At 47.3% G+C, this 17,829-nt stretch overlaps 1 protein-coding gene across 19 annotated transcripts in view; it reads left to right on the top strand.

Moving 5' to 3' along the window:
• The window catches only part of HDAC4 (histone deacetylase 4), a 239,045-nt gene that overhangs the window by 126,803 nt on the left and 94,413 nt on the right, over window positions 1-17,829 (top strand). For all 19 annotated transcript variants that reach the window (XR_009453787.1, XM_059703760.1, XM_059703772.1 and 16 more), the window contains one exon: window positions 17,149-17,393. Coding sequence is in view for 18 of the 19 variants with exons in the window: in XM_059703760.1 (XP_059559743.1) it covers window positions 17,149-17,393 (245 nt within the window). In the remaining variant the exon portion in view is untranslated. The remainder of the gene's footprint in view (window positions 1-17,148; window positions 17,394-17,829) is intronic.

The following is a 17,829-nucleotide window of genomic DNA, read 5'->3' as shown; positions in this document are numbered from 1 at the left end:
CTGCTGGGGCGGGGCAGCGTCCTGATGTCTTGTGTAGAGGGGCCTTGGAGCCCCTGGGAAATAGCTGTGCAGACCTACATCTTTGCATCAGAAGTAACTATTTTCTGTGGAACCGGATTTGGAACACGTTTTTGAGTAAAGCTTTCTCATAGTGTATACAGCATATTATTCTGATTTAAAAAAACATTTAAGTGGTCTGTTAAGAAAAGTTTTGTTTCTTAAAAGCCTGTATAACCAATAATTTCAGCTTGTCATTTAATAGAACTAAAAAAACAACAACTATGCACCAGAAGAGAATCAAACCAAGTAGTGTGGGTGGTGTGAAGATGGCTCTCCACCAGGGAGAACTGTGGCTGAACGTGAGGTTTGAGTTGATCATACATTTGAAGTGATCCTAAAGAACATTGACATGTGGACACGTCAGCTCTTCTGTTTCCATGTGTCCCACTGCTGGGGCTGGGCTACTTGGGGGCTTTTGTTCTTGTTCCTGTGTTGGTTCTGGCATTTGCAGTAGGGTGTCTCCTAGTGTCGCTACCCTTGGTGGTGTTGGTCTGGAGAAGAAAGATAGGGGTCCAGACTGGTACTTCATCTCTCTGCCTCTTGAGGTGCACCTGCCTTGAGCCCTTACCCCCTCCAGATTCCGGGAGGTTAGCACTGATCTCTGATGCTGTCTGCACTTGCTTCCAGGTAAGATGAGTGGTGCCATTTGGCTGCAAGTGCCACCTAGTGGTCCTGTGGCATTTAACAGATGCCAGTTTTCTCTGGCTCCCCATCCTCATCTGGGTGGCCACTCCCCAACGTTGACCAAGTGGATCACCCTCTTCTAGCACCTTGTCCTAAGACCACATGCTCTTGGTGCCTGGCCACTGCCCTTGACACTGGTCCTCAGCTCCTTGAAATGTTCTTTTTCATCTCTCCTACTTCTTAGCAGTGAGACATCCCTAGGACTGTCCTTGTATGGCTGCTCATTCTTGTTGACTCATCCCTAAGAGATCTCAGTGATTCCCTCCCACCATATCATAGCTCAGAAACGATCCTGATTCTGCTGCAGTTCACGTTTACAGCTCCAACCTGGATCCTCCTGAGTTCCAGTTCCCAGAGCTCTCTGCTTGTCTGGATGCCCAACTGGGTATTTACTAAACATCTCAGACTTGATGTGCCCGAAACCAGATTCTCAATGTCTCCCTGCAAACCTGCTCTTCTCACAGCCTCCATGGATTCAGTGGTACCTTCATTCTGTGCCCTTTCTCCTGCACATTGATCCAGTTAGCAAATGCCATCTGCTGCCCCTAAGATAAGTACACAAGGGTTGTTCCCGTTTTAGTGATGAAAATGTTCCAAAACTGATTCTTAGCAGTGATTGTGCAACTTGGTAAATTTACTAAAAAAAATCATTGAAGAGGGTGAAATGCAGAGTGTACCTCAGTAAAGTTATTAAATGTGTGTTTAATAACTCTCTCCTGCAGCATCATGGCCACCTCCCTGGTCCAGCACCTTTCAGGTTCTGGGGGGCCCTAGAGAACAACACCCATATCCTTGTGTTTTCAGGGGGGAGGAGCAGGGGGCTCAACAGATGGCACACATTTGGATTTGCCTCTCTTTTCTCACATTAGGGGCTTTCCTGAATGGCAGGCCAGTGTGGGAGTAAGTCTCAAAGAAGCTGGCTGGACTGCTGATGGGCAGGGCCTCTTCATTTCATAGGGTCCCAGATGCCATGACCTGTTGTCTTTTTCTCTTGGCATACTCCTTTCACCAGAGAGTACCTGTTCAGCTCCTCCCTAGGGCACAGACTTCCCACCCACAGCCCCCGCTTCTCCTGTATCAGCAGCACCCATTCTGTGCTCTGCTCTGCCGGCCACTTACCAGCTTCCAAGATTCTCTGGCTGTCTCCTGGGTGATAGGTTTTTGGGAAAGACTTTGTTCTTTTCTTACTGCCCTTAGAGTGGAGATTTTGGAGGGAGCCGAGTAAGTCCCATCAGCCATGTTCTTCCAACAAGCCACCCCTTGAGTATGAAGAGTGAGGCACCCCCTCAGCTCAGCAGAGGCATTGGGTGTGCAGACCTTGGACACTGCACTTTCAGAATTGATAGGGAAGCCTCATTGGACTCCTAGTAACACTCTAGACATTTAAACACCCCAGTTCACCATCATTCTTATCCATTCTTCTTAAAAACACTGTCACTGGACTTCAAAATTAAAATCTTCATGACACCAGAATTGTCCTCTCCACATCTTCATCACTCATGTTAGGAACTCTCAGAAGTCGTCAAGAGCGTTTTTCACTTACTTATAAGGGAGATTTTATGTCAAATGGCCCTATACTCAGCGAAATGATTTTATTAAGTGTTAGGCCTGTTAGGGGTGCATATTACCTCTGCCTTTTGTTTGTTTTGGGGTTTTGTTTGCTTGTTAAAGAAGAGGCAAGAGCAGCTATATGAGTCCTCTGAGATGTTTTGAGATGCTGGATTTGAGGGAATGTCTCACATAGCATAAGAATGTCTTTGCATCTTTAGCTGATGAATAATTGGGGCTGGAGACCACAGTCCTTCCTCAGACAATGCCCCAAGAATTGGAGTTCCCCAAGTTGGCTGGTTAAGGAATGTAATTTGAAAATGTCGGTTTCAAATGCAGATGTCATGGAAATGGAAGTTCCTTTTATCTCAAGATGAAACTCAGCCTATTGACTCCTTCCTCCTCATTAAACACCTAGTTCAGAGTGGTTGTAGGGCCTGGCCCATCCTGGAGACTGAAGCACTCTGGGAGGAGGAACAGGCTGGGAATACTGCGTTTTGCTTAATCATTCCAGCTTTCTGGGATTTTACATTCTTGAGAGATATCGTGTCGTAAGGGCGCCAAGTCTGTGTTTCTACCATTAAAAAGTTACATATTTCCTTCTGTCAGAAATTTTCATTTAAAGTTGATTTTGAGTAGGTCAATTTAAAGTGAAACTCAAGTGACTTTGTGAGCAGGAGGTTTTCTTTTGTGCTCGTGTTTCTGACTCCTTGGAGGCAATCGTGAAGATTCTGTGTATCTTTTCTCAGGACATGTATAGATGGTCTGAGTAAGCCAGGACCTGCCTCTTTTTTGGTGACCTGTCTAAATATAAGTGGGGGTTGGTATTGTGGAATGAGTTGAAAGCTCCATGATGGGCTCTGTGCAGCAGATGCTCCTGCTGCCCAGGCTGGTGAGGGATGCTACCTCTTCTTGTTTCTTCTTCCAGGGTGCTAGGGCAGGGCCGGTCCCCCTGGGGAGGGTCGAGTACCCTGCCCCAGCCCCTTCCAGGTCCCAGTCCCTCACTGACGTTGGTGTCCATGTTCTTACTAGACATGCTGCACTCTGTTCTAAGAATCTGATAAAATGTTGAACTGTCCTTCCGTCCGTATCATCAGAGGAACTTCCAATAACAAATGAGTCATGTTTGGTGAAAAGTGGAGTGAGATGTTTCCCTGGGTGGATTTGGCTCCTAGCCCTTTTGCTCACAGACCTAGCAGTGAATTCAAGGGTGTATGGTCAACCCCTTGTCATTAACATAAACTCTGTTCTCAATTTTTTGTCTTTTGTCTTTGACTTGCTTTAAAAAAATACACACAAAAAAACTAGTTTGTCATATATGTATGGTTCCTGAAACAGGATCCTGTTTTGTTTCACTTTTTTTGAGCCTTTTTAAAGTCTATGTTATTGATAGAGTCTTCTGCAGCCCCTACTCCCCACCCCCTGCTTCAGTGTTGTTTCTGAGATTCACTCACATCATTTTCATGCTAAACACAGTTACATACTCTTAATCTCCTGCAGGATATGTGGATCTGTGGTGGCTACTTTGCAGCTTCCAGCAAGCCCTGCTTTAACAACTGTTCTTGCTCCACTCAGATTCACGCCCAGAAGATTTTCAAGTTTGGATATGTCTAGTGTGGAGTTGCAGGGTCCTAGAACCATGATTCAGCTTGAGAAAAGAAAGTCAGTGATTTCCAGAAGGTCCATTCTCATTTATACTTCTACCTGCCCCACTGGCTGCCCCACAGGCTCTCCCAACACCTGGTGACTTGGGAGTGGAGAGGGTGTAATCTCAGGACTCATGCTGGTCTGACTGGCTTTCCTTGACTACCAGTGTGGCCTGAGTTTTAGTCTACTTTTTCTTGCCTTAAGAGCCCTTCTTTGAAAAGCCTATTCACATTTCTGGCCATTTTCTTTGGTCTTTTTGGTCCTGGTCTGTAGAAGTTACTCATTTATTATAGATACAAGTTCTCTGTCAGTACTTTCAGTTACATGTGGTGTTGACCATCTTCTTCACATCTCTCTTCCACTTATAAATAGTGTTTAATGAGCAGAAATTCTTAATGAAAATGTAGTCAGATTGATCAGTTTTGTCTTTTATGGTAAGCACTTTTTGCATTTTGTGTATTTCTTTAAAAGGTCATGAGTATATTTTCAAATAGTATCCTTTAAAGATTTTTAAATTTTGCTGGTTACATTTTGAGTCTTATTCCATGCAGGATTAATTTTGGTCCATGGGGATGAATTCCATCTTTTCATAAACATAAATGTTAAATACTTTAGCTCTGATTATCTGCACAGGACCTATTACCACCTTCTACAGGAGCATCTTGGCGGCTCTGGGTTTATTATTCCATACGAACCATCAAACTAATTCATGTATGTAGAGGACCCACTTAAGTTATGTGTGGATTTTCAATTGCCTGGCTGGTCAGTGTCCCTAACTCCCGTGGGACTCAGGGGTCAACTGCAGTTTGACAACCACTTTGTCAGCTCATGAACTACTCTGCATTGGATCTATACAGACCAGTTTGGAGAGAATTGATGTCCTTCTGATAGCAACTCTTCTTGTTCTTAAATGTTGGTACTTTGTATTTTTTAAAAATATTAGGTTTTGTATTTGTTGCATTACTAGTATATTGAAATACAGTTTGTTTTTTAGTGTTGTTCTTTTCCAGAACCTTGTTAATGTCCTCATTAGTTCTATTAAGTTTTTCTGTAAGTTATTTTTCTTTTTTTCTCTTTTTTTTTTTGGTGGGGAAGAGCTCTGTATTGGCAATCAGAGAGTCTGTGAGTCATGGCGATTCTGTTTCTCCCCTTTTTGCTTGTGTTATTATACCATAGCTAGCTCCTGGGGTAGCTGGAATCTTGTCTTTTTCGAGGTTCACTATTAAAAGCAATATTTGCTGTGAGTTTTTTTTATAGATGCCCCTTTTTTAGGTTAAAGAAAGTCTCTTTTATTCTTAGTTGGCTAAGAGTTTTTATAATGACTAGTTGTTGGGTTTTATTATATGCTTGTTTTCATTATTTACGTGATCATTATTAGTGTAGTGAATGACATTTATAGATGTTCTGTATAGAAATGTGTTACATTTCTTATGTTAAAATGCCACTTACCTTGGTCTATTATCTTTTTTATAGACTGTTAGATTAAGCTTGCTAATAAATTATCTGGGATTTTTGTAGCTCTGTCACGACTGAGTATAATTTTTCTTTCTTACACTGTCTTTCTCTGGTTTTTGTAATAAGAGTTACACTGGCCTCTTAAAATGAGCTCAGGAGTGTGCTTTACCTTCCTGTGCTCTTTCAGGTGTGTGTAGGGTTTTTTTGTGTGTTTTTTCTTAATTGAATGATTAGTTAGTTGAACGGTTGATAATACTGTTTCTAATATGATCTTTGTGGAAATATTTTAAACTATTCAGTTTAATTTATGATTAAGGATTACTCTATATTTTTGTCAACTTGGGAAAGTTATATATATATTTTTTTTTAGAAATGTGTTTAATTTATGTAGGTTTTAAAATTGATTGGCCTAACGGTCATTTTAAAAAATATTTTAAATCTCTGTGATACCTGTATATTGGTAAGCATGGATATCTGTAATGAATATTTATTATTTCATTCTTCTGGGTCCTATTTGTATCACCTGATGTTGAGACTTCCATTTTGGTTCTGTGTCTGTCTGTACCATCACCTGTGCTGCTGTGAGTTCAGCAGGTTTGCAAAGCAGGAGGCCAGGCAAGTGGGCAGTGGGCAGGCGGGGCCTTCTGCTCTTTGTTGATGGGGTGGGGCCTGTCAAAGGTGACCTTGGCACAGAAGGGCTGCTCCCTTCAGGATTTAGATTGGCTCCTGGGGCTTGGAGGTGACCCACAAATCTGATCATGAAGCTGCCTTGGCGAAGCCATAGCTAGTGAAGATTCGGGGTGGGCCTCCGTCTTTTCTCTTCGTCCCCACGTCTGTGCCTCTGTGTTCTAAGCAGCGACCACGTGCCTTTAAAGAAGACAGTGGTGGGACAGTGAAGTTCCAGCTGTTTGTCTATCAACCTCTGGGTCTGTCTCAATTCAATGGGATTTCAGCCTGAAAACCTGACGAACTGTGTTGATTGTAAGATCAGGACAGGGAAGCGGGGCTGCTGGTCTTCCCACCGGGGTCCTGAAGTGGATCCCCCACTCCTGTGTTTCCCAGGTAGACTTACCCACTTCTGGTTAAAGTATAGGATGGATTTTTCCCAGTTCTAGGTTCTCTCTTTTCTCCTATAGCAGTGATGGCGAACCTTTTGAGCTCGGTGTGTCAGCATTTTGAAAAACCCTAACTTAACTCTGGTGCCGTGTCACAGAAAGAAATTTTTTGATATTTGCAACCATAGTACAACAAAGATTTATATTTTTTATATTTATTTTATATATTTAAATGCCATTTAACAAAGAAAAATCAACCAAAAAAATGAGTTTGCATATCACCTCTGACACGTGTGTCATAGGTTTGCCATCACTGTCCTATAGGAACCTACAGTTGGTTTTGCCAGGAATCACTTGATTACTACAAGGGGAGTGTCGCTCTATGAAAGGAGAGGTGTCTCCCCAGGTCTCCTTCCACTGCTCCCTCTCCACAATGGCCAGTGAGGTGCTTCCTTTGCTGGTGAAGTGCCCCAGCCCGCTGTGTCCAACCTCCCCATGCATGCTGGCCCCTAGCTGTGTCTGCTTTGGGAACAACAGGGTTGGTGGGGTCCTGAAGGTGTGCTGTCTCCGCCTGCTGAAGGGAAGGCCCCAGGGCTTTGTGCCTGCAGGTGGTCCCTGGACACCACACCAGGACCTGACCAAACCTCCTCTCTCCTCCCCTCCTCTACATCTCACACGGGGAGCTCATGGGAGGCAGTGCTTCTGGAAGCCCCTGGAAGCTTCTAAAAGGCTGAGTTACCTGAGAAGCTGGATGCTCCAAGGCAGTATTAGCTGTCCTGAGGTCTGCAGAGTTGTTGGTACCCAGACGGGATGAGATTGGGGCTTGTCTGCTGGAATATTTGAATCTCTCCAGAGGCTGGGGCCAGGCTTTCCTTGCACAACTTGTCCACAGCTCTGTCATCAGCTGTCAAACATGCACACCAAGGGTCAGCTGGCACTCTCCTGGGGTTCTCAGCCAGCGCCCTGGCCACCAGCTTTCTGATTGCCCTGTTTACTACCCTCAACATAAAAAGTGTTTTCTGGGTCCACATTTTGGGGAACAGGGTTCAGGAGCACCTGAGGGAAGGTGGGCTCAGTTTGGCTGCCTCTGGAAACAGAAGAGGCGCCAGCCCCTCCTAGACTCTCATCCTGCCCATTTTACGAACCCCATGACAATGAGTCTGGGTCGGAGGCTGTGTCCTGGTCCCAGATGGACGCTAGGTCACACACTCAGGACCCGCCACGTGCCGGCACTTGTCACGTTACTGGAATGATGGAGGAAAATCAGGGCCAGGTGCCTTCTTGCAGGTCACCGGCTGGATGTGAACTCACAGTTGAGCCTGAGTCCACCTACCATCACTGCCCTGTGCTCTGGCCCACACTGTGGACATATGGGGAGCCAGTTCTCCAGTGCATGTCCCGTGAGCCAACATCACAGTGGCCCAGCCCAGCCTGCTCTCCTTAGTATTAACTGATTGCAGAACAGCTCCCATCTCATGCTCCATTGTCTTCCACATTGTTGGCCAGGACATGGGTGTGGAGACAGTGAGTTTGCAGGGCGAACCCTTTCAGCAGCACTGCAGGCTTGCCTTTCCACTAAAACATTCTCTCTGGTGTCCGCAGACAACTTGGAGATGCCAGTGCTGTAGTGGTGGGGTAGGTGGGGGGCAGGCATGGCCTTAGGAAAGTCCTAACCAGCTGTGCAAAGCCCCTCTCCTCTGGTACAGACACTGGCCGAGAGTCTACATCTCATTAGTGTATAGCGGGACCTTAAATTTCCTACCAGAGAGAAATATTTTGAAAACTTGTAGTTTGGGAGTTGGTGTGAATTGGGCAGAGGTGCGAGCTAATTTAGGTGAAGCCCACACCTGGGGTAAATTGTAGCTTCTTATTTTAGCTGTGATAAGAATTGCATTCGGGGATTTTCTTTCCAGCTCTGCTCTGTGGGCTATGGCAGCTCGGTTGAACTTGTAAACCTGTCTTCCTGGTCCTGGGTGGGTGGCAAGACCTGGTCTGGCCAGCCTTTTGGGGCCTTGTGTCAGCCTTGAGCAGAGCCTTGCAGGGCTGATCCTGAGGCTGCCCCAGCCCTAGGACCTTTCAGAAGTAGAGTTGTTCATAGAGAGCTCAGAACTGCAGAGCACTCGAGCAAGCCAGTAATTACAGGGCAGACTGGCCTTTGGTCACAATTGAAACCAAAGTCAGAGCCACAAGGAGAGATATGAGTGGTCAGGCAGGCCCACTGCTGGCAGGAAACACACTCGTGGGTGTTTACTCAGAGCTCCAGGTGGGCGTTCCTGGCTTCCGGGGGTGCCTGACCACCGAGCTCTGCTGGAGACCACCAACGCCTGCTCCCACATAGTGCAGGCCTGGGTCCTACATTGTTCCCAAGTCCCCAGGCACCCAGCCTGAGAACCACCGCTCAGGGTGGCCTGCCCCCTGGGCTCTTTAGCCTGTTCGGCAGCATGGTTAGGATACCCAGGTTCTAGTTCCTGGCTGTCATTTTCATTTTCTAGGTGGCTTTGGGCATGTTGCTCAGACTCAGTGCTTCTCTTTTCCACCTGTCCTATGGGGTATAGCTGGTGCCTGTCACTGTCCTGTAGGATCCTTTGTGTTACACATTAAATGAGGTAGCACGAGTGAAGCTAGGCCAGGCCCAGCGCACAGGACCTGCAGTGATGCTCTGGTAGCAACGACAAGGGGACGTGCAGGGAGGAGTTCCGCCTGACACCCTCTCCACCTCCAGCGTGGAGCAGAGACCTACCTGCTCTAGTCAACTTCTCACTGACTTGGAAGACTGATCCACTCCCTGGAATTGTGCAAGGAAATCGTGTGTACAGGACACAGAAAGGGTTACATTTACTGTAACATTTAATATATGCAAACCAACTGATACAGGTCTCTCCCTGCCCCACGTGGAGAACAAAGCCTTCCCATATACATCTGTAAAATCTATAAATGTCGCCATTGATTATATTTATTTCTTTTCATTTTGCTCTCAATTGAAAACAGTACAAAACAAAACTCCCTCTTCTTGTGCCATAATTGTTTTTATTCTCATTTTTCAAGTATAATGTAAATAATGGTGAATACTTTCCATAAGCCCATTTCTTTGGCACCACATATATACATGTAATGAGGCAGAGAGAAAGGATAAATATGTTCACTTACAAATTAGGCCAAGGTGGGGTCACTGAAGTTATTTACATTAGCCACAGAAGATCATTACATCTTTACATTGAGAAACACTTAAGGCTTCACCTCCTCTTCCCTCTACACATACGCATAGTGTTAAAAAGAATAATTGTAATTCAATTAAGATCACCTTTGGGGAAAGTGATATTTAATATAAATCAGTATTTTGAATAAAACCTGATATGACTGTTGATTCTTCTGACTGATATTTTTAATAAGTAATGTATTCCGAAGCTCCTTGGCGAGATGGCAGATTGAACATATGACTATAATTTCACTGTCACCCAAAATTCACAAAAACTCCAGTAAAGATCCATGTGTCAGAAGCAGCAGCCACCCAGCAGCCAGACTGCGGTCCCTAAACACTGCTCCCCACTGGAGCGACCTGTTCTCCTCAGGGAAATGTTTGATGCAATGTGGGGATCAAACAGTGGGCAAGAGAATCAAGCATTTGCCCTGCCTTTCTCCTAAAAACTGCTGTCTGAGAAACATGGGTAGTTAATTTGGGTCTCTCCTTATTACAGAAATGGTCTGGCCAACAGTTGAAGGGGGATGGACTGTTGACAACCCCAGTGAGATCATCTGGGCAGTTACCATTGCCGGCTGTTCATAGAATAGGAAAGCCTTGCACGTCATAGGAGCTCCCTGAGCAGGTGCAGAACCTCCTGGGGGTGGTCTTGCTGGGAATCAAAGTGAAACCACCCATGCCTCCAGATCCCTCTGATAGTTTACAGGAAACATTTGGGCATGGAGCCAACCAGGCCTCTGAACACCAGTATGGCTCAGTGGTTGAGTGTAGACCTATGAACCAAGAAGTCACAGGTTCAGTTCCCAGTCAGGTCACATGTCCAGGCTGTGGGTTCAATCCCTAATAGGGGGCGTGCAGGAGGCAGTCAATCGATGTTTCTATATCTCTATCCTTCTCCCTTCCTCTCTCTCTCTAAAACTAATAAAAACACTTAAAAAAAATAACAGCAGAAATTACATAAAACTTGATGGAAAGGTTAAAATTACCTTTAAGGAAATCTCATAGAAAGTTGTGCATAAGAGAAAGAAAAGGAAATGGCAACTTACCACCTAAACAGGGGTTTCAGGAGGACAAAATGAAAAAAGAACTCAGTGAAATAATTCAAGGAAATCCCCACCGAGGAGGACACCAGCTGCCACAGTGAACAGGCCAACCATGTGCCCCACGATGGGCACAGAAGGATCATCCCCAAACACGTGATTCTAAAATTTCAGAACCCTGGGGACAAGAAGATCTTACAAACATAGAGAGAGGAGATCCAGGTCCCACAAAAAGGTTCCAGGATCATAACGGCTTTACACTTCACAACAGTACTGGCAACAGGCAGAGAGCAGTTCCTTGCAGTCCTGAGGGAGATGGTTGTAAGCTAGAGTCCTGGCACAGCGCCAGTACACAGAGGGAAAATGGATACACTTGCAGTCAGGCAGGCCTCCCATGCTTCCTTTTTATTCAAAACATAGATGGAGCCTGAGTTTCCGCAGGTTGAGAGAGTGAAATGAGAAAGATGAGTGGGCCAAAGAAACCCAGAGATTTACTCGAGGACAGAGACCAGGGACTACCAAACCATTGAGCAGGAGGCCCTGGGCCACCTGGCAGGGTGGAGACTTTGGGTTTTGAGCAGGTATGTGGAGGCAGGGCTGACCCTCAAGGCTGCCTGTGCTCCGTGGCCCTGTGGCTTGTAGACAGACTGGTGAGCCTGCCCCAGACTCTTGTTGGCTTGCTGCTGACCTGTTTGGACCATCTGCCCCCCTGGCCCCACTTCGCTGAGGACACCTGTCTCTCCACAAGCCTTCATGGCTCACACCTGGGGACAGGAGGCAGGTGTGCAGGGCAATTCTGGTCCATGTGACTGCCCTGCCAGATGCCACAATGAGAGTGAGTGGCCCTTGGTGTCCTGGGGACACTCACAACCCTTCCCAGGAGGCACTCTTGTCCACTCTTCCAGCTGCAGGCAGACCAGACTCCAGACTGCATATCTTTTCCTGGGAACCATTACCACCCTGTTATGCCATTGCTTTTGTGCTCACTCCTGTCATTAAGGAACACGTGTGTAGGAATAACACAGGTAGACTATAACTATAAAGAAAAGTGAAGGATGCCCTAGCCCAGCGGTTCTCAACCTGTGGGTCGCGACCCCTTTGGCTGTCGAACGACCTTTTCACAGGGGTCGCCTAAGACCATCCTGCATATCAGATATTTACATGACGATTCATAACAGTAGCAACATTACAGTTATGAAGTAGCAACGAAAATAATTTTATGGTTGGGTCAAAACATGAGCAACTGTATTTAAAGGGCCAGAAGGTTGAGAACCACTGCCCTAGCCGGTTTGACTCAGTGGATAGAGTGTCAGCCCGCAGTCCGAAGGGTCCCAGGTTTGATTCCCGGTAAAGGGCATGTACTTGGGTTGCAGGCTTGATCCCTGGCCCTGGTTGGAGTGCATGCATGAGGCAACCAATCGATGTGTCTTTCTCACATGGATGTTTCTCTCTGTCTCTCCCCCTCCTTTCTATTCTTTCTAAGAATCAATGGAAAAATATCCTCAAGTGAGGATTAACAAAACAAACAAACAAAAAATAAAAGCTAGGGGCTGCCTGACGAAGTTAGAGTATTGGGCAGGCATTTGATGTGCAGAGCACATGTGGACACATTTCACAGCCATAGGGGAACACGTTTTTCAGTTACATCTCTAATTTACCCCGTCTTCTTTTTCCTCCCTTTCTCCGCCTCCCCAGATAGGCAAAATGTCAGAGTAAGAGGAAATTGTGGTTACATAGTTGCGATATCTATTATTTTTCCCTGGATTTGAATGACTCATTCTTCACTTGAATGGACCCTGAACTTTGGCCGTGTTTTCTGAGGAATAGTGCTTCTCTGTGTTTCGTGTCTATATGATGGCATGGCATGGTGTGTGAAGAGAGGACCTAACCATGGAAAGTGACAGTGTCCTTTATGATCACTTACTAAATAAAGAAACAGTATCCCAGATTTCTTCTCTCTGTGGCTGAGAACAGCACAGTCGGCATTTCTTACTGGGCCCTGAATGTGCTCTTTGTGCTTCTGCTGACGTCACGAGTCTGATTGTGTTAATGTATTTCTCATGGCACAACCTATACAAGCAATTTTCTCTCCACCATAAAATATTCATGGGAATACAGGCTTTTTTGTTTTGGTGCCGCATTCTTTAAGTAGAGAAGGTTTGATTGTTTTCTCCAGGGCGCTCTGGGTCAGAGGCACTAGCAACTTCTGCTGGGAACTCATGGCATTTCAGCTAGTTTTTGATACTGAATCAGTACAAGTCTTGTCTGACGCACCCGCTGGAGGCTAGGATGAATGGGGATTGTGACTTCTCTCAGCAGCTGGTGTGCAGGACAGGGCTGGGGACAGCTACGGCCACTCTCCCCACCTGGCGTGTCTGTGTGGGGCACACTAGGGTGAGCAGGTAGCGTTTCTTGATCCCTGCATGGCTCTCTGTGGCCCACGTGTGCTGCCACGCTGTGTTTGTGTCTAACCGTAAGTGGAGCATTGTCAGCAGGGGTGGAGGAAAGGCAGGAGCTAGTTTGGGTGTGTCTGACATAGGTAATGTTCGACTTTTCATTCTCTCTGCTCTTTAACTTTCTGTAGCAAAAGAGTGAAGTTTTCTCTGATACCTCAAAAAGGTAAACCGAGGCAAGACTTTATTCCATTCTAACAGCAAATGTGGAGAAAATGCTGCAGTCAGAACAGTGATGCATTCACTGAGGACGCTTCTGCCCCGGCTCAGCCACCTTCATACCCGACTCGTTTCACTCCTGGCAGCAGGGAGGTTTGTCTGCAGGTTCATCAGCCACATCAGCATACTCCATACTCCTCACCTGGACCCATTGCTCTTTGGTGTCTGCAGGAGGACTCACCAGCTACCAGGGAGGGTGTCCTTAGAAGATTCCCTGGGATTCCATTCTCAGGAGACTCTGAGGAACATTTGAGTTAACAAGACAAACCTCGGTTTGAATGTGGTGGATGTGCGCTGCCTGCCCCACGTCATTACTGAGCAGGGGCCACCTGAGCGTGCTGCTGTGCCTCAGCATCTTCCATCCTCGTTTGCTTTCCCGAGGCCACTACCCTCTTCTCTTTCAGCCCCTGAACCGGCTGCCAGCCCCTCTGCTTTTGGTCCAGCCTCCCCACACTGCCTGTCCCCCTGCCCAGGGGGCATCCACAGGGCAGGGGATATGAGCTCCTCTGCCTTGGAGTCCCCATGACCCCCACACATGCACCCGGACCTCTGGTTCCTTGCTGTGATGCCTCTTCCATGTCAGGGAGATGCAGTCCCTTGCAGACCTTCTCTGGGCCTTTGTCAGCCCATCCTCCTGCCCCCCAATCTGGTGTCCCATTGTAGGCCTGGGCCTGTGCCCAGCACCCAGCACAGAGCAGGAGGTCCTGCACACTAGCAGCAGATAAATGTGCATGGACATGGTAGCCCAACACAGGTTTGGTTAATAAAAAGGATCCTTTTACAGTTGTTTTTTATTATTATTATTGATTTTTAGAGAGAGAGGAAGGGAAAGGGAGAGAGAAACATGGACGAGAGAGCAAAACTTTGATCAGCTGCCTCCCGCATGTCCCCTACCGGGGAGTGAGCCTGCAACCCAGGCATATGCCCTGACTGGCAATCGAACCAGCAACCTTTTGGTGCATAGGACAACACCCAGCCAACTGAGCCACACCAGCCAGGGCTATGTTTAGTTTTAAGAGATTAACTATGGGGCATTTCTGATGGCCCCCCTGCCCCATCTATGAAAAATTAGAAAACAGGGAGAGAATGAGCTCAAGTGGGCAGTGATGAGTCCTCGGTCTGGCCTGTCAGCAATGGCATTGCTGCTGCATAGGGTCTCAGGTCACTTTGGTACATCTTCTAAGTGGGGTCACACCTGACCTCCCCTGCCATAGTGGCCACCAAAGTGACACTGCTCACAAAATGTAGGTGCTATGCTTATTCATTAGTTCTCTGTGGTTATTTACTGAAGCTAAAATAGCACTGTTTAACCAGACAAGCACAGTGTGAGAGAGACCCTGTAGGTTATTCCTACCTCTGAACATAGACCCAGGAGTTCTCTCTAAAAGAGAGAACCCAGAAAGGTAGGGTCAGGCCTGTCCTTCGAAAGCAAAGTCAAGCTCACCTGAGAAGTCCGTTATGTACCTCACCTATAATCTGTGAGGTAATGAGGCAGGTTAGTGGGTTAATGGACAATAGCTTTTGGATGCCATAGGTGGATGCAGAGGGAACCTGTGAGGCTGGTGGTCAGTCACAGCAGTGACAGGTTTGGGAGCACTCAGCGTTATTCAAAGGTGACAGTGATACCCCTCCAAACACATGACCTGAATCCCCTCATGGTGTCGAGTCCCCTTGTTGCTAAGCTTTTTTACTAAGCTCCCTTCCCTGCCCTTCATACGACTTTTTCCTTCAGAGAAAGTCTGAAGCAAATGGAGGAAGATATTGAGGTTTTTAAAAACTGGTATTATTTACCCAGTTTATCCAGTTTGCTATATTTCCATAATAAAATGATCAAAACAAGAAAAGCCGGGGGATTAATAAATCTAGTCTTCTCAGGTTGAATGTGGTGGGGGTGGGTGGGATACCACTCTTCCCTGGGCCTGTTCAGGAAAACACTCTTTATTTGTATAGATTTTGTCACATAAAGATCCAATAAAAACCTCTTAATGGGTCAAGTCTGATACCCAATTAGACAAAAATGCATACATTTAAAAAGTTGGGGGTTGCACTTCACTGATTTGGGGAACAGAAGAGAAACAGTCAGCTGGTGTTTACCCCTGCTTGTTAGTGTTAAAAGAGAGGAGATTGAATAGTTTCTTAAAATTATCAAGTGTGGAGAATTTGTTGGTCGCCCTCTGGGCAGTTCTGTGTTATAGCTGCTTCAGACTCTGAGGTGAGAGAATCCTGGGCAGCTTCCAGCCTGTCAGCTTCCTGGTGAGTGCCACATTTGTCAGGACATGGTGCTCAGAGCGCAGTGCCTGCGTCTGCTCGGGGTCAGAACACAGGGCTTCCACACAGCCAGCCTCTCCCTCAGCCCCAGCCTTCCCCGACCTTGCCTTATCAGAAAGGCAGTGTGCGACCTGCCATCTGGGCAATGACCACAGAAATGCTCTGCCCCGAGGGGTGGTTCCATTTATGGGCTGGGCTTTTGTACCAGAACCTATGGGCTATAGGGCTGGGAGCACAGAACTCCTCAGGAACTGTATATCTGCTACTGGAGGGCTCTGGCCTGAGGGCGAGGTCCTGGGCATGTGTATAGTGGGGGTGACTACTTCCAGGCAGACTCGGGGACCAAGTCATATGCATAACTTGGCCTGTGCTAGGGTCCAGGCAGAGACAGCCCTTAGGTAAGAAAACTGGTCCTTGGTGGCCCTGGCCTTTTGAATTGGGGCTCCCATCTGAGTCTTGCAACCCCCTTCAGGGCAAGGCCCCCTTCTCCTGCCCTGGCCTCCGGGTCTGGGCCTAGAGCAGATTGGGGAGACCTTTCTGGAAGTGACCGGGGAGCTGTGGGTCTCTGTGCTATGCTCTCCCCTCAGCTCCTTCGGGGGCTTTATGAGCAAAGTCCATTTGGGGGGTGCGGGGGGAGAGCACAGCGTGTCTGAGTACCACTGTGGAAAGTTCTCTGGCCACAGTGCAAGCCTGTGTTCATGTATTTTCAAAGTAGAACCTGTCCCAGCAGGAGCACCCACCTTGGGGTTCTCTTGTGATGTCCATAATTGAAAACTTACATTCTTCCTGTGCTCCTTTTCTTGCTTTAATTTGGTATTGATTTGTCAGCATTAAGATTGATTCTGCTGCTGTGTCTAATCTCAGTCACGGGTGCTGTCCTCTGCCAGCCTTCGAGCCTAAAAGAAGCCGTGGGCTCTGTGTAGCAGACACGGCTCATGCATGTGCCTGTGCAGGCCAGCTGGGAGGCATTCTGTGGGCTGCAGCCAGTAAACATGTTTGCTGAGAGGGCACTTGCTTCGCCATGGAAACAGGCCCTCGTCCTGAGCATCTGTCTGGACCACTCTGTGGCACACACTGTTCTGTGTTTCCGGTACACAGCTCTTCAGTGACTTGGTGAGAAGGAGGAAGCGACACCGCAGTCAGCCTCCATACTTAGTGCTGTTCAACCCTCTCCGGAGTTCTTCCCTTTTCTCCTTGTGACTTTCAAACTTGCTTTCAGAAAAGGTGATGGGCCTGCAGTGACTTCCTGTGAGAGAGCAGGGGGCAGTGTGCGTGAATGTGTCCTGGTCTCACCTTCATGATGACTGTGATTTTTGTACTTGAAGAGTAGATCCTCTCATACGCTGCTGAGTCCCTCACTGTGAACCTTTTGGGCAAGAGTTGGGGAGAGGCATCTGAAATGTGAACTGTCCTTCAGCATGCGGATACCCCTTGCTGCTTGCTAAGGGTCTGGGTGGTTGCTCAGGCGGGGGACGCCGTGGCCTGCAGTGACCATGCTCTGTGTTGTGCTCTGTCTGCAGTGGATGTGGCCTCGGCGCTGCCTTTGCAGGTGGCTCCCTCGGCGGTGCCCATGGACCTGCGCCTGGACCACCAGTTCCCACTGCCTGTGGCGGAGCCCGCCCTCCGGGAACAGCAGCTGCAGCAGGAGCTCCTGGCTCTGAAGCAGAAGCAGCAGCTGCAGCGGCAGATCCTCATCGCAGAGTTCCAAAGGCAGCACGAACAGCTGTCGCGGCAGCACGAGGCCCAGCTGCACGAGCACATCAAGGTGAGTCCCGGTTCCAGCACATGCTTTCTCACCGTGATCCTAGCTGCTGAGCATGGTCCCTAGCAACCAGCTGTACCGTTAGGACTCACAGGCAGGAACGTTCCTCGCCATGCCCTGAAGACAGATCACTGGATGCCTGTATCTTCAGCAGCAGGGTGTTGGCCAACTAAATTGTGGCAGATGTAGTATATAGTGGAAACAGTGTCTAAAGTCCCAGTGTAGGATGTACTTAAAGCAGAGAGAGTGCTTCCCATCTAATTTCATCTGCCAATACATGTCCTGAAATAGGAAAATTACCAGTAGGAATAGTCACCCAGGTTATCTCTTGGGTGGTGTCTACCTCTTCTCATTTTGTCCTACTGATCTTTTGTAACTGGAAAGAGGTGTTAACATTTTCTTATATTTAAATAGAATAAGAAAAACTAACATAGATCTT

The sequence above is a fragment of the Myotis daubentonii genome, chromosome 7, assembly GCF_963259705.1.
Source record: "Myotis daubentonii chromosome 7, mMyoDau2.1, whole genome shotgun sequence".
NCBI classification, from domain to species: domain Eukaryota; kingdom Metazoa; phylum Chordata; class Mammalia; order Chiroptera; family Vespertilionidae; genus Myotis; species Myotis daubentonii.
Note: the sequence above shows the minus strand (reverse complement) of the source record. Positions and strands in the feature narration are given on the sequence as shown.